General features: G+C 27.4%; 1 protein-coding gene across 2 annotated transcripts in view; it reads right to left on the bottom strand.

Moving 5' to 3' along the window:
* Positions 1–7,499: 7,499 nt before the first annotated feature.
* Positions 7,500–20,976, bottom strand: part of LOC129958615 (MICOS complex subunit Mic60-like) — a 30,265-nt gene continuing 16,788 nt past the window's right edge. The window contains exons 4-13 of one of the 2 annotated variants that reach the window (XM_056071213.1): positions 20,585–20,696; positions 18,862–18,913; positions 15,115–15,210; positions 14,839–14,975; positions 14,395–14,492; positions 13,302–13,431; positions 10,439–10,562; positions 9,470–9,561; positions 9,247–9,378; positions 7,500–8,576 (exon numbers count right to left, since the gene is read on the bottom strand). In XM_056071213.1, coding sequence (XP_055927188.1) covers positions 7,731–8,576; positions 9,247–9,378; positions 9,470–9,561; positions 10,439–10,562; positions 13,302–13,431; positions 14,395–14,492; positions 14,839–14,975; positions 15,115–15,210; positions 18,862–18,913; positions 20,585–20,696 — 1,819 coding nt within the window. In that variant the 3' untranslated portion in view covers positions 7,500–7,730. The remainder of the gene's footprint in view (positions 8,577–9,246; positions 9,379–9,469; positions 9,562–10,438; positions 10,563–13,301; positions 13,432–14,394; positions 14,493–14,838; positions 14,976–15,114; positions 15,211–18,861; positions 18,914–20,584; positions 20,697–20,976) is intronic. The other variant, XM_056071214.1, reaches the window with a different exon arrangement.

The raw sequence follows: 20,976 nt of genomic DNA, 5'->3' as shown, positions 1-20,976 counted from the left end.
AAACTACACAATCTCGAAATGAAAGTGTATTTTGAACTGTGAAAATCTTTGAAAAACCGTATGTTTATACAAATATGTTTGAACCAGAAATGAACGATAAAATGACAATAATAAACATGATCAAGTGCATACAAGCTATTCAGGTTTATGATCAAACATTATAACTGATAAGTTTAAAATGTTTTGTGCCAAGAACAGATCTATACAACACACAGCAGTTTTTTCTAAGAATGCTGAAGGTAGATCATTTTCCATTATGTGTTACTTTAAAAAAAAAGGCCAAATGGTGAAACTCAGCTTTGCAGCTAGTTAATTTACTTGAAAACGCGAGACTCGGTATTTTGTTATAAATTAATTTCCGAAATAAGAGGAAATGAACAATCTACATGATTTATAGGTGGTTCTAATAAAAGAAAAAAAGCTGTCAATTGTAATTCAAGATCATGAGCGTTTTATTTGTTACTTTAATTCATTTATTGCTAGGAAAGAATTACTAAAACAACTAATTTATTGTTCGACTACTCATAAAACAAATCAAGATAATATAAATAAGGAAATGGTACGACTTAAATTACTATTTGAAAGAAATGTGGATGTCATTCTATTTTTAGCATGCAATAATCTTCCACTTCGAGGAAACCATGAAATAACAGAAACGCCTAATAATGGAATTTTTTTTTATCGAATTATTAAGTAAATACGACTCTGTGCTTATGAATTATATAAACAGAATTTTAAAAAAAATATTCCTAAAATAGAATTGTGCATGATTTAGAACATACATCACAAGAACAAATTATTCCTGCGCTAGAGAATGAACAAAATTAGAGACGATACAAAAGCAGCCACGTATTACAATATCCAAGTGGATTCTACTTCTGATATTTCCCATAAAAAACAAACTTCGGTCTTTATTAGGCATGTAAATTTTAAAAAGAAAAGATTACGCATAATTGAGTCATTTATAGAGTTTATTGAAGTAACTGGAGAAGGACTAGCAAAAGCTCTATTTGAAATATTAAGTGAGCTTGATTTAGATATCATAGTTTGTAATAGACAGGCATACGACAACGGTAGCAACATGAAAGAGAAATACAGTGTACAATCTAGAATAATTGCTCTAACCCCTCATGAAATTTATGTTCCTTGCCTATTAGTTAATTTATTAATTAGTGATGCTGCTTCCAGCAATATATATTGTATTTTTTTTCTTCTGGATATTACAACGTTTATATTGCTTGTTTTCTGCATCTACAAAAAGATGGGAAATTCTACAAAAGCATTTAAACATTACTTTTAATCCTTATGCGACACTCGTTGGGAAGCCAAAATAGATTCTTTTAAAGCGGTGTATATACAGTTGGAACAAACTTGTAATGAATTTATTCATGCAAATAACAATAATACAGCGGTATTCGAAGTTAAAAGTCTATTGGATTCAATTCAAGCAGTGACATTTAATTTATTTCTAATAGTATGGTTTACAATATTGTCCAAAATTAGCACTATCAATAAACTATTTCAAGCAAAAACAGTTGTTCTCGACTGGGCTTTTAATTTAGTCAGTAAAATTAAAACTAAAATTCAAAATTTAACACATTTTATCACATTAGCAAAAGCGATAGCGCGTGAATTTGAATATGTCAGAACATTTTCTTGAAAAATGCATTCGAAAAAGAAAAGGAAAAAAAAAAAAAATTTATATTTCGGAACAGCAGATGGAATTATAGAGAACACGATTGAGGAATTTAGATGTTATTTTTTAATTCTGTAACTGCTACTGTTATTGTATAGGTAGAAGGGAGGTGTAAAAGTATTTCAAATTAATCACTAATATAAAAACTTAAAAAAAACATGAATTAGAAAAATGTTCAACAAACTATGTAACGTTTTCCAAATAACTGTTTTGCAACAGGATTTGATTTTGAATGAAAGGGATGTAAATGTTCAACACATTTGTAATTAGGGATTGCAATACCGGACCAAAATTTCAATACCAGTATTCGGTATTTTTTAGATCTTAATACCGGGATACCGGTATTAGAAATTTTAGAAAAAGAAAGAAAACAAGGTGTTTCTTTGTTTTATTTGTCAGTTTTATAAGAGAGTGTAATATCACAAAAAATAATATGGAACTTATAAATTATAACAGTATATAAAGAATCACAAAAAAGAAAAGGAACAACTTATTTATTTAAATCACAAAAAAAGTGTAAATATCACTATTCAGTCTGTGATACTATTACAAATTTTTGAAATGTGATCTTAAAAAACATAATGCATCAGTTGTACTGTCATTAAAGCTGAAAAGTAATTTTGTGTAAAAATTACCAGCTGTCGAAACCGCTCTTTCGGCATCTACGTCTACGTTCTTCAGATAGTGATTTGTGCTGTTTTTTCATGATTGCAACATGAAATTTATTGTTGCATTAGCTGTTAATAAATTAAAATCTCTCCCACATAATGCCTCTATAGTCAGTTTTATTGGAAGTAGAGCTGATATAGTTCTGGATATTAAGACGAATTCACTGTCTGAAAAAATTAATTTGCAAGTTTAAGTCGATTATTGCATTTTGGATTGGATTTCTAAATTTCAAAAACCGTTCCATCATTAGGAGTAAACTGTTCCAACGTGTCTTAGAATATATTATTAACATATATTCTGTTTTATTTTCAGTCAGTATATATTTTTTAATATGGAGTTTTTTGTAGGAGAAAGTTTAAATATCTTAACAATTTTTCGAACTTTATAAATTATAGGAAGCAATTCTTGATGGGTTAATATTTCATCCTCATTAGCAATATCTTCTTCCACAATTACATTGTCATTATCTTCATTGTCAATATCACTCTCACTCTTACTCTCTTCAATGTCGGAATCCGAAGTTTCTATATCCACAATATTTGGAATCTTCTGTTCTTTATTTTTTTGGTATAATACATCTATTACCCCTAATTGAAATCCATGAGCATAGCACAATTGCTGATTTGCACCAATCAACTTACCAGATTTTTTCATAATTGTTGCTCCATTAGTCGTTATAGATACAATATCTTCTTTCAGGGATAATCCATGTTTCGCTAAATAAGATTTAAGCAATTAATTAAGCCATTAATTAGCTAATTAATTTCGCCAGTTTGGGAGACATAAAAGCAAAAACGTATACTATTTTGCTATATTTGCGATCCCTGAACACATAGTGGAGACAATTTAAAAAATTTCTAGTAAATACCGAAAAACCGGTATTTAAACTTGTGAATACCGGTATTACGAAATTGTAAAATGGCTCAAAATACCGGTATTCGGTATTGCAATCCCTATTTGTAATGCATACTAAATAATAATTAATAACGATTTATTTCTAAATGTATTAACTGTGTTAAAACTTTTTTCTTTTGAATTGTAGTTACTACAACAAGTGCTGAGCGCTCTTTCAGCAAATTAAAATTAATAAAGAATTGTCTTCGGTCAAGCATGTGCGCTTAACGCTTACATGCACTTACTATACCAAGTATCGAAAAAGAAATTGCAAAAAGTTGTAATTTTCCTGAAGTAATTAATAGCAAAAACAAAATCACCCATTAAATAAGCCTGCAATAGTAATATGTGTTTTCATGTTTTGTTTTTCTTACTTTGAAAAAACGTTATGGTCCCAAAAGGTTTCTTGCATCCGGGCCGCTTCGTAGAGAAGCACAGCTCTGACAAATACAATTTCCACTTTTTTAATATACTTTTTTACAATTTCAGAACCAATGCCTCATACATTTGTGTTCTTTTGATAGATGCTTCCTCAGCGCATCTACGTTATAATTAATAAAGAAATTGAAAACCAGAAAAATATTGACGGACAGCATTAATATCTTTACTATCACATTCTCTAAAAAATACTTTAAAATATTAATATAATGTATAGAGAAAATTTTACGAAGAACGATAAATAATTTGAAAAGTGATTTTTTTTTTTTTTTTTACCATTTAGTGTTCTCAAATACTAATAAATCCTACTTTATTTAAAATGCGAAAAATTATTCGATAAAAATAATAAAATATTTCTCCCATGACTACATGCGAAATTCGAGCATGAAGTTTGGACTCCAAATATAGATACAAAAGTTCTAAGTCTCAGCACCGAGACATGCCTCATACAATTATTATGCATTTTAAACCATGCACGGCTGCAACAAGCGGAGAAAAGCCCTTTCCTTTTGAAAAATAAAGTGAGTTTTCTATTTCGTTTTCTTATATATTTAAACAAAACAAAATCTGTTCAAATAACTGCTTTTCTTATATATTTAAAGAGGAACGGTTCATATTCTTTAAAATATTGAGCCTGATCTCTAAGCATCTGTCCGTCATTGCGTACAAAGTGCACTTCATAAAAAGATTTTTTGTTTTTTGCACCAGTGTTAATATTTTGTCTCACATCTGTAAATAGTTCATACAAGTAATTTTAATGTTAGTTCATAATCGTCAGCTGCAATTATGAATCATGCACTATTTTCACAGAAACCTGTACATAAGTTTGCATTTGCCCATTTATACTGAATGACATAACACTCTCGTGAAAATAAAATTACACAGTATAGAGTTAAAAAGCACGTTTGAAAACTTCATTCCTTCAAATACTCAAATGTATAAACTTTTTTAAAGAAAGCACACGAAGAAAGCATCTTTAAATTTAAAAAAAAAAATGTATGAAGTAAAAGTTTTTTATTGTATCATTAAATCATTATCATTAAAAAAAGTTGAAGTATTGACTATTAATGAAATCTGATGAATAAAATTCCTATTTTCAGAAATTTGATAAAAAATTTTAAACTTTACTTCATGCGATACATGATGTCAATGAAATTAACTACATTTTTTTTCTCTTATAAACACACTACGATATCAAATTATGCATTGCTATGATTTGCTCATGAAGCTCAAAATGCCAGTTGCCGAGTTACAAACTTTTAAAAAAGATGCAGCATAATGGTACATACATACATGAAAGGCCTCCACTGAATTACATCAAATTAATATGTTGGCCAGTGAAAGATTAAACATTTTTATTTGGTGTTCTTTTCAGTTTATTCTGCTTTTATTTGATGCAATTCTAAACAATATTTTTACTATGAATCATTTTTGGATTACCACAGTTAAATGAATTATCTTTAATGCTAGGTAGTATTCTTGGACTATTTGATAATGACAGAGTTCCTAGGTATAACTGCAAATATTAGTCAGCATGTATCCGATAACTGTTAAAAATAATATAATATTCATTAATCCATCATGTATGAATCCATCAGGAAGAAACATATCAATCTAGAATGTTCAAATTTCATTTCTCCCTATATATTATAACATTCTATTCTAATCCATGGTATAGACATCTAAAATCTATGAATAGCTATGCGGTTTCTTTTAATTTTTCAAAACATTCTATTCTATTTCAATTTTGTGTTAAATTGTAAACTAAATTTCTTTAACAACATCTCTGTTTAAATTCGAAAAAAAAAAGAGTCGATAACTTCTTTCACTATTAAATAAAAATTTCGAAAAAAGAGTCGATTCATGTAGGAAGCAATTTTAAAAAAGGGGGGGGGGGAGGCTTCATTAGTAAGTAAATTTAATAGTGAATTTCAGGAGAATTTATATATAAAAAATTTACAAAAGCATTAGTGTTCCCTCTCCCCTTATAAAAAATTAATTGATTTACAGATAATGTAACATTACTTTCTTCCATTGAGAGATGCAAATTATCGTACGCTTGTACACATATTTGAAACTTCTTCCAATTTTACAAATGTTTCATGACATGCATTCATTGTAAGATTAAAAATTAAAAAATGATTAAATTACAATTTATTTGATTTTGATTTTAACAAATTGAGATGTTACTCATGATTCTGAGGATTTTAATATGTTCTAAAATGTGTGAATTATTCGACAGAAGAGTTCTATGTTTTTAGCTTTAAAGATAAATATCAGTAATATCTAATGTTATCTGGCAATGCTAAATACTGCTACAAGTCTGTATAACAAATAATCATTAAATTTCATATTGTAACATGATCAGATTCAAAGTTGAAAAAATGCAGATGGGATAACAAAAACTTATTCTAATCAAGCCTTCATACCATCTATAACCTAATACCTCCCAGAATTTTAGTATGGCAGAATACAACAAATTCGCGGGCAAGTGATACAAAAACTTCAAACGAAAAATACAATTTATACATAATTTTGAATTCTAATGTTATATGTAACTCTGTTTCTAACAAAGAAGAAATCAATCATTTTCGAATGAGAATAGTATGAAGTTTCAAATAATTTACTTAAATTTTTTACAGATTCTTGAAAACTACAACTTTAATAATTTATAACTTTTGTTCTTATCTACTGTTTTCTTTTATCTTTTATAAACGAGTTATAAAAATTTCTAATTATATTTTAATTAGTGTAAGTCTGAATGCATTACGAATTTTTTTATTTAAATAAATGATAAATTTACATTTAAAAATATACCAAATATGAATGAAAAATCTAAGAATTCTTCAATATTAAAATAAGCATTTTAATAATTTTGCAAAATAGTTTAAACATATCACAATAATTACGACACAGAAAGCTTTCAAAAGCCTTCCTTATTGCTATATTTTTATTACACTTCATGACAAAAAAAAAAGTTTATAAATATAACTTTTTCCTCCAAAAATTTTTTTGACACTTTCATTTTTCTCAATTAAAATCCCATTTGACATAATTCATAATACACTGTTTACAAATATAATTCCTGATTAAACACAAACATGAAATATTAATTCATGTTCAAGATACATCACATTTTTCGCATTATTCATTTTAGGCAGTTAATTCTTGAAAGATGTTTCATAAATAGTTCAAAAATGCAATTACAAAACTTTTAAGTACATAATTATGGCTTGGAAACAAACTTTTACTACATTTCTCATTCGTACTTCCCCTCACTAATTTTACAAACATAAGTTTGCTTATTAATTTTTAATATTACACATAAAAGAAACACAGAAAACATAGTAGCATCTCACGATAATTGACAATAACAGATAAAATTACCTAACCTGAAAAAGTACTCGAGTTATTTTACTTGTATTGATTGAATGTTGTAATACAAGAACTGAAATACCTAATAATGCAAAATTTGGCATCGATACTAAATATTTATTTAACGCTATAGAAGCATTAAGAACTGAAAGTATAATTTTGATACTTATTGATAATATTATACTTATTAAGATTTGAAGGTATAATTTCAAAAGTTGGGATTATGCAAAAAAGAGAAAATACACATTTCAATACTCATCATTTTAGTACATTTGATATTTATGTTCTTTTATGATTTTGTAATATTTCATAAAATAGCTCTTCAAAGATATTGCTTAATGCATCTGAAGGAATTGTTTTCCAAAATTTAACAATTTCATGAAACATGAAATGAAGCAATTAAATATGAAACTTGTAACCATAAGGATTTAAAAAATATAATCTGGTAAGTTTTAATAGAAAGGCACAATGCAAACATTTCTTACATTCCTGCATAATTAAATACAAATCTATAAAGAAAAAAACAATGATTGAGACAGGACAAAAAAAATTAATTAAAAATATGTGATTGCCTTTAAAAATGAACCTAATTGTATTTAAAATTTTATAACTCTTCCTAATTTAATATACCCTACTTTTGTACATTATGTTAATAATATTAATGGTATGCTTGCACACCAACTGCAGCTGCATGAGCAAGAAGAGCCTTTACAGCCAACTGTGTTTCTAAAAGCAATTTTACTTCGTCCATCCAGTCTTTAGCAACAATTCTTGGTTCACCTTTCAACTGATTTGCATAACGAAGAGCTTGTTCCAAGTCATTGATTTTGAGACAGTATGACACTCTACTAAGTATGTCAAATGTATCCCATTCGGAGGGATCAACAGCAACTTTACCTTCCAGCTCTTCTTTTGGTATAGATACAGCATCTACTATGAGAAAAGATTGCAGGTATGACAGGAAATAGCGATACAAGCTGTCATTATTTTCATCAACCAATGCAACTTTTCTGCATACTCTTTTCACATCTTGAAATCGCTCTTTGAGAACCTCATTGTTATAGACACCTCTGTTGACAGCTTCAGTGGGTATGCCAGCTAAAACAGCATTGATGAATTCACTCTCTTCATCAGCAGCAATTTTCACAGCTGCTATATCTTTTCCTAATGGGGATGGATTACCAGCATTATCAGCAGATATTTTATGACTCATTGCTTGGCATGCAAGCCAAAGTGCTTGTGCTTTTTTCGAAGCCTTGTCAAATTCACTCTTAGCTTTTAAGAAAGCCAAAATTCCTTTCAAACGGGACATATTTCCCGACATTTCAGATATAAAAACTCCTTTCTGATGTAGAAGTTTTTCTTCAAGGTCTAAAGAAAATTTTCTTTCCAATTCTTGCTCTTGCACTTTTAGCACTTCTTGAATGTGATCTGCATGAGCAGCAGCTTGTCTTCGGAGTTGTTGTCTCAATTCATTTTCAAATTCTTCTTTTAAATGTGCAACCTAAAATAATTTATCGTATTTTAAAAAATAAAACTAAAGGTACTATTTACATAATAAATAATGCTATGTACTTTAACTTTCTGGTATAAACAATATCTTAAATAATAGCACCGCTTCACAAGCTGTTAAAAGGCTTGATAAAAACTTTAATAATGGAGTAATTTATTTATATTGCATTAAGACTACTGAATTTCCTCCAATGTTGAATTCTAAATATATGCATTTTCCTTAAATTACAAGTGACAAAGTTATGAAGTGTATGTACAATGGATATTTATAATCAGCCCAAACATTTCAGAAATTCAAGGTTATTAAAATTAAAATTATAATAATTTACCAACTTTAATTTTTGAAATTAAAACTAAGCCATAAAACATAAGTGGCATTTCTCAGAATTTAAATTGCAACTTTACTACAATTTTGAAAAGAACTCAGCATTTATCACATAATACATAAATAAAGCATAATAAACGTTTCATAGCATTGATTCATTAATTAACTCAACATGCAAATAAAACAGAGAGATGTGTAGAATAAACACTTCTATATAATACTGTTTATATTCGTTAATTTTTATAATGATGCAGCATTTATTAATGATGTACTATTAATCATGATGCTGAAGTATTATTCATTAACACTAATTTTTTTTTATATAGCAATAGCTTACACGATCTGCAATTGCACTTTCTAAATCAACACTTCTCCGTTCAAGTTCAGCTTCTATTTTCGAATCAGCAAATCTTTCATCCTTCAATTTTTGAAGACGTACTGCCTCATCAACTCTTATTTTCTCAGTAACCTGATTCAAAAAATATTAAATAATTAACAAACAATAACAAATACACAGTTACATAAAAAAAGCATATACACAATTATAAAATTAATGTAACCTGTTGTTTCGCCAGCTGTTTTTGTAACTGCTCAATTCTTCTATGGGCATGTGCAATCAGGAGGTTAAGATCACTCTCAGAAAATGGTTTATCTAAAATGATAAATTTTTACAAATTCTTCATCAAAAGCATATCAAAATCTTTAAAACACAATCTTTAGAAAAAATATCAAGACAAAAGTAAAATGTTAATTATCTACATGAAGGTGGAAAAAAAAATTAAATCATGAGGAAACTGTAGAAAAATTTCCGAGTAAGTCTCAAAAATAATGTCACAAAAATAACTAAAAGTTTAAACAAAAAGGTCTTGAAAATTTGGAAAGAAATACTGGATGGAATTAATGCTTTGAAAGATAAAACTGATTTCAAAAGATACGATTTTAATATATCAATTTAAAAATTTAATAAAAGTTCACATTAATTATCTCATTAATTAAATATAATTTGTTTTTCTATAGGATATGAATATGCAATAAATAATAAGAAGGTGATAGTATCTTATAAATATATGTTATCACAGTATCAACAATTTTCATAATTTCATTAATTACAAAAAATATCACATAAGAATAACCGCATTACAATCAGAATGTCAGAAAGATCCCATCAATTTCTTGATACTTATATAATGGATTTATATCATTTTTATATTAAAAAAATTGATATCAATTGTAGTAATTAATATCTGCATTTAATACCACCCTACAACTTGTATACTTAATATAATAATGGGTTTTAAACAAACAATTTAATTAAAAAGATTTGCCTGGTTCCAATAATTTTTGCAACTAATTAATCTGAATATGTATACCAGAATATGGAACTTGTAGTTCATAAAAAATATATTTCTTACAACTTAAATTTCACTAAGACAAATTAAATATTAAAAAAAAGTGAAATACTTTTATTACTATGATGGTATTCAATATCTAAAAATATCGCACACAAAACATTTTTATATGCTACAAACCTTTACCACCATGCACGTAATTAGGTAAAACAATCTGCAATTCTTTCTGGAATTGTTCTTTGCTTGCATTAACTAAATTTTGATATTCTGTTGCTGTTTTCGCTTCTGTTTCCACAGATGTAACCTAGAACAAAGCATGGCTTAGAAAAAGCACTTAAAATAAATGGCAATATTTTGTATAATTGATTATTTTCTACAGTTACCTACAAAATAATACTTCCAACAACTCAAAATATTATGCTTGTAAATTATGCCCCGAACACGATTTGATTTTGATGCTATAATCGGAAAAATCTCTAGGTTCAGAATTAGATTTTATATAGAATTAAAATTTTACAAAATTTTCTAATTTCATAAATTCCAATGTATATTCTGAAATTGTAAGCAAACAATACTTTTAAGCATACAATGAAATTTTGAGATTTATATAATACATTGAACAATAATTACATTTCATACGGAAATTCTTAGTTTTTACACATGAATTGGAAATATTAACAGAAGTTTTAGTGAGTCTCGCCATTCTATAGAAACTTTATTTGAAAATTATGATTACAATTAAAATTACGGTTTCTCCAATAAAATTTCTCAAAAATTAATAGTCCATATGCATTACATCAATATAGATAAAAACTGGAACTCCAAAGACAATTCTAAATCTAGAATTATTTGAAATCAAACTGTATATAAACATAGTTTTTTGAAAGCAGAAGGCAGTTTCGAAGACAAAAACACACTTTGAATTTTTAAGTTCGTTTTTATTTCCATTCCGGGAGGCACAAGCAGCACGGACAAGGCACGTCCGTTCACAGTGCGATACAAGAGCAAATTAGTCTAAATGAGAGGGAAAATATTTTTCACATTGCTTATATACAATGAGATTTTGATAGGGATTTCCCTACACGCGTCAACCCAGGCAAAGGAATCATAGGGATCGTTTACAGGAATTTGTTTAGGTCAGCTATTTTTTTATCCCTTTACTCGGAGCGTGATGAATTTATTAAATAGATAAAGTGGAATGGGATCAGGAAATAAGAGAATATTTTAGAATGAAGTTAATGTGTGCTGAATTGAGCAACAAATTACGAAATTAACTAAATTTAAATTAAAGTTATATTATATATATATATATATATATAATGGAAATGACTAGCCAGATAAGTTATAATCCTAACAGTATAAGTTATAATCCTTCAAATTAATTCCTGCTGATGAAGATATGTGATTAATCATAATGTTTCACTGAAAAAAAAAACATTAAAGAAATTCAGCATTTTTTAAATACTTTTTTTTTTTTCCCTTCCAACATTTGAAATAAGGTTTCTCTTCTGAAAGGAATAACATTTACTGAGCCAGTACTAACTATATATAAAGCTACCCCAGTGAAAGGTAAACTGTTGGATGAAAATCGATAGATGGATGGACCAATAGATAGTGGGACATACAATATTTTCTAGAAACTTTCTGATGAAAGTAAAAATCATTATTTGTAAAGAAATAAGTATTATTATATGAAGTTCAACAAGTATCTGTTTTTGTATGCAATAACCACCTTAAGCTACAAGCTAAAGCAAATAAAATATTCCCCTGATACATTGCCAGTTAAAATAATTTATATAAAACTATTTATCATTTTAAATAAAGAAAAACACACACAAAAAAATCGATCGATCGTTTTAACAAAAGTCACGGAAATTTAAAACTAAGTGCAAAACTAAATAAACTAAAATGTAACTATAAAATCCTATATAATTAATATAGGAGAATAAATTATCATATGGTGGATCTCCTAGTAAAAATCCATCTTCTGAAGTACAATGCGATTTGGAAAAATTAAATATTATGTAAACATTCAAAACTTTAAATTCAAAACTTAATATAAATGCACGAGTGAAATATGCATTTTTTTTTTTTTTTTTTTCAAAAATCGGCCAATTGCTGGTTAAAATCCGATTATTGACTATAATATAAAAAAATAAACATAAAATTACTTCGATTATAAAAGCTACTAAGATTAATGCACTATACCTACACTGCAAAAGCAGAGAGCTAAATACAAATTGCTCATGTTTTAAAATTTCTTTTTTGCAAAATACTAATGAAAATAAACTGTTTTTGACATCATTTTAAAGCAAAAAAAAAAAAAGTTTTTACAATAAAGAAAGGATAATTAATTTGAAAACTATTCAAAATATAGTAGTTTGAGCAATTTTAAATCAAAAACATTGTAAAGCAAGCCAACATGAATTTCTTCCATCTTGCTGGAAAAATTCTCATTTTCTGAAAATAAAAGACGTAAGATGACACTTCAACTAATTTTGAGATTCGCATTAAGATTTTTTTTTTTTTTTCATTTTTTTAAAACTGATTTTTATGCACTCGCTGCAAATGGCGATCTTCCTTTCTTTAAATATATTCAGAAATACGATATGATATGTTTTAATTTTTTACTTAAATTTTAAGGTACAAATAAATAATTAAAACATTTAATAAGAATTGCAGCATGACCCAAAGAATAAGAGGTCTTCCATTATGTGCTTGAAATCTTTTACAAAAAAGAATGAATCATTTTAAATGCAAAGTTCCATAAAGTTTACTCAAAAATTGAGATTTGGTAGCTAATGTTAATATGCAATATAGGATCAAATAAACTCCCACAGACATAAAAAAAAAAAAAAAAATTAAGATGCAGAATATGCAATAATCGATTGCATACTGTATATTTGTTTGACATGAAATCAGACACTGTCAAGTCGACAATTTTTGTAAATCTAGTGCTAAGTGAATTCAAGATGACAATTTAAGCAAACAAGCAAGGAATCTGCTTGTTTACAAAAAAAGTTATGGATGTTAACCTAATTACTTCAGCCTGTGCATTTTTCAGTTGATTTTCCACCTTAGAAAGAGTTTCTTCAGCATTTCTGATTAATGGATTCTTCCTATCTTGAGCTGTAAGCTTCTTCATATTGATTTTTAGCTTTTCCATGAGAACTCTGAAATTAAAATGTCACGGATTAGTATTAAGAACCGGAAGAATTAATACATCATAGTATTTTCTATCATATTCCCATAAGAGTATCATAAAACCTGTGCCAGTTTCATATAATGCAGAGTCCTAATTCAATGTGATGCAAAAAAATGTAGCATGCCAAACATACAAAAAATTTTCATATTGATTAAATTAAGTTTTTGTAAACAAGAATTAATATCATTTTTCAACTAAAAAAACTTAAAGCATAATAATAAAATAAGAATATTTTTGTTAATCAGATTATTTAGATTATTCACTAACTTAAAATGTCACAAATCCGCGGCTCCAATTCATTTAAGTTGAATCTTAAAGAAAATATTAGAAAATCATTCATTTGTACATAGCATCAACAAATTTCAAGCTAACAAACTTCAAGGTTACTAACAAAACAAAAGCTGGATCGTATGCATTATTCTGTTTAATAGTTTTTGTTAAATGTCCAAAATATTTAGTTTGAAGTTATGTATATATATCTTATTTTAAATGAAGTGAACTTTTAAAATTGATTTTCATTGACACTAAAATATATAAATTTCCGAATTTTAAGAATTATTTAATCTGTTACATCCTAAATAAATCAACCAGCAACACTACGTTGTATTTTTGCGTCATTAGATAACTTTCGGTACAAAATAACCTCGGGGAAGAGAAAAATAATGCTTTTAATTGATTAAAATAATTCAATATCTGTATCAAGGTTCAATCTACTGTTAGAACAATACTCTTTATGCCCATGTGAACATTGTCAGAAAAAGCAATATAATAGAGATATAACCATTGGATTAAAGTCGTACATTCAAGTACTTTCAGGATATAAAGGGTTAATTTTTTTTTAATGGAAGTGAAAACAGCACAGATTTTAAAAACCGAAATTTATATGTCTGTACATGAGGAACAGGCTACTGCAAATAAACACATCAAATACCTGGTTTCTGATGCTTTTTGTTCAGCCGACTTCAAAGCATCACTTTTATCGGAACCAGCTTTTTTCACTTCTTTCCATACAATATCACGATCTTTTCCCTAAAATTACCAAATGATCGTCAAGATAGAAATACTAAATTTCTACAAAGATTCCTATAAACTATGAATCAACAAATGAAGGAAAATAACATAATTGTTCAGTTAGATAAGTTAATAAGAGGAGACGCGAGTTTTTAATAATACCACATCAAAAATTCCAGAGAATTTGGTAAAACTATTTTTTAAATCACATTTTATAAATTGAAAAATTTATATAAAATCAAAAAATTTTATAAACAACAAGCACACATGAAATGAAAAAGAAGTAAGAATGCACATACTTGTATTAACACAGAAAAAGCAAATTTTAATGAATCATTCTTACACAAAAATTTCAATAACCTACCTCGGGCAAATCTAAAGCTTCATATAAAGATTTGGTATGTAGTTTAACAGCTTTGACAGCTGTTTCATAGGCAACTTTGGTTTCTTCGGAATTTTTTTCCAATTTTTTTAACATATCCGATACTAAATTTTCACTGGCTATAAAAAATAAATAAGCAGGTAAATGAAAAAAATGAATATTATTATTAAATTCCAAGAACAATTTTTATATGAGCTCTACAAGTTAAATTACAGATAAACATTTATAAAAAATAAATTATGGAAAAGAAAAACAAACATGGTTGTTCTGCTTCTTGTTTCTCCACTGATTTAATATTCGGTGCAGTTGATGAAGTCTCCGATATTTTTACAATAGGTTCAGGTATTTTAGAATCTATAATAAAGGAAATTAAACATGCATTTGATAAATATATGTAAGAAACATGCACAGCAAACTGAAAACTGATCAAAAGCAGAAATTTCAGAATATTTTCTATAAAGCTTTGAAAGAATTTTTTAAAAACAACATGCATTCCCATTAACCACAGAAATTCTTTCAGTTCACGAAAATTAATAGACTAAGGAAATAAGAAGCTAAAAAGTAACTAAAACAAAAGCTAATTTTTAACTTTTATAATATATGAGATATGTTTCAATAGCTGCATATATATGTATAAGACTCACGTTTATAAAAGAAATGCGTGCAACTATTATTCATTTTATAATTTTCTTACAAATAATAACAATTTCAATAAAAAAAGTTTCATTAAAAACTGCATGAATAACTTTCTTTTTAACTTTAATAGTATTCCAATTTTGAGGTACATGAAAATCATGGACCAAAGTAAAAAAAAAAAAAATGAATTCAGAATATTTAAAACAAATAACATAACAATATATAAGATTAAAATTGCACAGCCAATCAGGATTATTAATAATAACAAATGATCAATTTTTTCCCATAAGTGCTTTATATAAAGAATTTTTTTTAAAAAAAAGAGCTTAACTATACTGATGTTCTGTAAATAAACGAAAATATAAACATAAATGTAAAAAAATTTGAAAAAACCTACATCAGAAACATTGGAAGATGTAAAAAAAAAAAAAAAAAAAAAAAAAACAGCCAAACTCATTAAGCGGAACCAGCCAGTTAAAATGAAGTGCAAATTTACAAGCTTCTTTTCAATTTTCAAGTAAAAACTCAAGAAAGAAAGCTTAACAGATAAAGCTAAAAAATTGACTGCCACCACAGAAAAGCAGAACCTAGAAAGCTCATGCTAAACAACCTAAAAATGCTATTTCTGATAAGAAAAACTTCACATTTTATTAGTACTGAAATCACAGAAATCGAAGTAATAAACTGGAAAAAATGGGGGTGGAATAAAAGTAAACATTAGAGCCCATATTTTAAAATGAATCTCTATTTTTCACTGACTTTTGTAAAAGTACGATAATTACATAAAAATTGGCCACAAATAAATTTTAAATAATCTGTAAAGTTAAAATTTTAATTACAAACAGATATTTTTGAAAATCTTCATCAGATGTAGTGAATTTTAAATAAAAATAGATGAAATATTATAAATTATTTCCTAATATAATACAAGACAAATTTTTCATATTTTCTGAAAAACACACATCTTGATTTACATCGTAGTTTCATTAAATATAATGTTTCGAGATTCACAGCTTTACCTATTGGAGTCAGAAGAGTCTATATATTACTATATATAAGTACTATATATACTTTATAAGCACACTATCATAAAAATAACTTAGTAAAATGAAATATTGAAACAAACAGAACTGTTTTAGACACAGATTACAAATAAATATCAAATAAATGGGAGAAAGGGGGGAAATTTTATGAGGATAGTTAAAAACATAAAGAGCCAAAAGCTGTCAGAAAGACGAATACGTTGGAAATGTTAAAGCATAGAAGAATCGGTTAACAGTCCCAGAAAAAAACTGATGATGCAAATTAATGCAAGACTGGTTGACACTGACAAAACAGTCAACTGGGCGTACAGTCTATATAAGATCATATGTATCTAGCAAATTTGGAACAACAAGTGATGCTATGGGTCACAGTGGGAAAATAGGGAAGAGTAAATGTTGTTGGAATAAGTGGATCATTGAGATGGGGAATCAAGTCAAAACTACCAAGAAAGTTTCTTACTTGACAATTCTCATCTACTCTCAGCCAATTGAAGTGGGATTTCCTAAACCATCATTCGATATTTTTGAATCTTTTACTCTGTGATTTTGCAGTGCTTTCTTACACTGGAGAAAGCTTTGAAACAGTAATGCTCTAAACAGTCACTTACATTGTGGAGAATAATTTAGAAATGGCTCTGTATATACCGGGAGTTCTACAAAAATGGTATTATCCTCTTGGCATCCCACTATATATCTCAAAAATTATATTAAAAACCCATTTTACCAGAAAAAAAATCAACATTTATCAACCTCTCAACCAACTATTTCAACTTCATTAGATCTTTAATGAACACTTCCTATAATACTCTGATCTCAATCCAATCCATTAATCACTACTTTCAGTCGAACTTAAAAACAATTTCACTTTTTTAAAAAACTGATGTTTTAAATAATTAATTCTTTTCAAAATATAATGAAAAGTTTTACAGTTCTTACTCGTGGAATTAGCCGTTTGACACTTCATATTGCAGTATATTAAAATCCTAACAAATTTTCATAGAATATCTAATCTAAGCAAAAACTAACCAAATCGATCGATCTTAACAGGAGGGGAACAAGGATGAAGAAATATGCGTATTAGTGGAACAGAAAAATGCAGTAAAGTTTATGTAATAGATTGCTATGCATTATTTTTATTTGATCTGAAATTAAAAGAAACTATTTATGATAGCATGCACACTCACAAAATATAAAGAACATGTTGTAAATTCTAAAATTTCAAACAGAGCCTCTAAGTGTATTTGAGGAAAGTGGTATAGTTGTTCCATAGAAAATTAGCACATAATTTAATTCTTTTGAACTGTGCATGTAAGTTAAGTTTCATTTGACACCATTTATATATCTAAAATAAACGTTAAAACTAAAGCATCAGTATCTCAACCCCAATAATTCTGACCAATTACATCAATTTTTATTTTATATGAAAGCTCATCACCCCTTAAATATGTAATCAATTTGAACTGACAGAACTTTTTATTTTCGAAAGAGACTGTAAAATAAATCTTCAGCAGAGTACTTTAGCCTCAACAATTAGACCAATTTTGAAACTACAAATAGATCCAACAATATTATATATTATAGTCCAAATTTCAAGCAGTATTTTAAACTTGTATGTGCTTTAACCAACGTGACATCTCAAGAATATTGTAAATATCAATTGTATGAGATGTATTATGTTTATTTGGAGTAATATTATATTGCATCAGACCTATGAATCAAAATTAAAACGGCCATCATAGATTGTTGCCAAAGACAGCTAGTGTATTCCATATTTAAGTTTTAAAAAAAAGGGAGCAATAACATTTGTAAAAGGAGGTAATGAAATTACCAAAAATATTTATATATGCTCAATTAAAATGTTACACCAATGCCGATGTTTAAAACTTGCCATTTGTTTTTTATTTAAATCCTAAACCCATATCATGTGTGGTGCAAAATGCATGAAAAACTGCGGCAAAAAACTAATACATAGTTCCAGTTAATATGAAAAAATTAATATTTTCCTTTCATTATGCTTTCTCAATGACATTTAATCTATCAGACCATATATTAAGAGCATAAAACTGACAGCACATTGAAACAAATATAAATAAAAGAAATAATTTTTTGAAATGCATATGGATACTCATGAAATTTTGTAAACATTTAAGGAAGAACACAAAATATGTCACTAAATATGAAGAAATTCCACAAGCAGACAATACTTCAGATAAAATTAAAATGTGTACTTATATAAATTGATATAGATGAGATTATCAAGTAAATAAAATCTTTTTTCTTTTTAAATACTTAGTAGGATTTCAAGACCATAATGGTATAAACTCACTGCTGTTCTGAACTGGGATCTCTTTGGATTTAGTGTCAACAGATTTTTGAACCTAAAAGAAAAAGATCTATTTCAATACTAATTATGCTGATTAACTGAAGCGTTGTGAAGAAACTGGACATGCGGATTAACTGAACAAAGCACTGGTTCTTAATTTAAATTTTAGCAGAAATATAATATTCAATTTTTATTTAACAGATGTGCCTACTGTTGAGGGTATTAAAAACTGATGTTTGCCACCAAAATAAATAGAAAAATACCAGCAAGAAAATAAGTTTCTATGGATAAAAAACTACAATAAAAACTCAATTTATACTTAATTTTTTTTCTTCTTTGAACATCTCCATTCTTAGCCATATCATAAGTGTTACTGTCGAACATAAACCTTTACTTTCAAATAAGGCAGATGTAATATTGTGACAACACACATGAAACAATATTAAAAACAAATCTTTATAATTACATGTATTATTTTTGCAATCTGAACAAAAATTGATTACTCTATGGCCCACAATATCAATTATTACAACTACGATTAATGTCGTAATTACAAATGAAAGAAAGATATAGACCTTTTCTCAAAACAATTATATGAAAAAAGAAATTTTCACCACCTGAAACATGCTAGGTGCCAGGGCCATTTTAAAGAAATCTAACATTCTAGAGTTTTTCATATTAGGAAGACATGTTAATTTACATTATAGTAATTCATGAGAAAAAAATTTAAGTAGAAACTGTAGTATAGGAAAGATAAATAACTAAATTAAAATCCCACTGCCATCACATACACACTATACACACTTAACAAAAATGTAAATGTAACTAAAGTAAGGAGGATAACCAACATATACTTCAATTCAGAATTTTAGTAGTTTTCAAAAATTATTAATAAAAAATAATGACAGATAAATAATGATGATATTAAAAGATATACATGTTCAATATCTCCACAAAGTTGGGACTGTATTTAAAAATATGCCCTACTTTGAAGTTTTGTCATGAATTACTGGTATCAGACCTAGTAATTCTATAATCAGACAAAAATAGCAATACTTGATTATGCCTTTTTTAGAAACTGAGGCAACATTATAAATAATACTATTCTTTCCAAACATTCATGTAAGATCAAAACAATTAACTTCAGCAGATTTAATAAGCACTAATTCTGTCACTACAATATAGCGACAATGAGAGACACGCAGGTTATTTGTGTTGTTTAATGGTACAAGAGCCATAATGAGATGCACACATAAGATCTCTTGCTTAAAAAGAAGAAATCCCATTGCAATGCTAAAGACTTTCAGAGTAGATAGTTATAACTATTAGTCCATAAGGAAATTGGGAGCATTCAAATAAGATTTAATCTACTTAGTATACTTCAACACTAATTGTAAAATTTAGTTACTTTCATAAAAATAAGAAAGTTATATGAAAGTGTAATAAAAAGATAGAAAATGAAACTCATGCTATTGAAATAAGAAAATGAACAAGATGGAAACAAATATTGAAATTACACGAAAAAGCAAAGAGTTTGCAGAAACAGATTGTGAAACAATAACAAATATTTTACACTTCAATCAAAACAATTTAATTATTGTACTGCTAGGAAACATAGTGAAGGCATAAGAATCTTATTCAGCACTAATTTATAAAAATTGTTAAAAGCAGTAAGTGAATTACTATAATTCCTTTGCAAAAGTAAAAGTTAAATTAATGAAAATACCTCTGTAATGGGTGCTTTCTCTTTTTCTCTCTCACGGTCAAGTTTCCTTTTCAATAAACTACTAGCCATTGCTGCTTCTTTAGCTTTTTCATCTGACACGGATTTTGTAGGCCTGCACAGGAAAAAGAAAAATCTAACTTTTTAATATACATATATATATAAACCATCAATCTGCTTCAATAACTTTAATTTTCTTATAATAAATATTATTTGTAAAAGATTGGATATTATTATAACATTTGATAATTTTACAACAAAACATTTAAATACAAAATAATTATTTTTACTCTAATAACATATAAAATAAATGGAATAAAGAATTTTCTCCCATTCAGAGAAATGATAAATTTATAACAAGAAAGAAGATGTTTCTCAAAATGTTCTCCCAACAC

Source organism: Argiope bruennichi, chromosome X1 (assembly GCF_947563725.1).
Source record: "Argiope bruennichi chromosome X1, qqArgBrue1.1, whole genome shotgun sequence".
In the NCBI taxonomy this organism is placed as follows: domain Eukaryota; kingdom Metazoa; phylum Arthropoda; class Arachnida; order Araneae; family Araneidae; genus Argiope; species Argiope bruennichi.
Note: the sequence above shows the minus strand (reverse complement) of the source record. Positions and strands in the feature narration are given on the sequence as shown.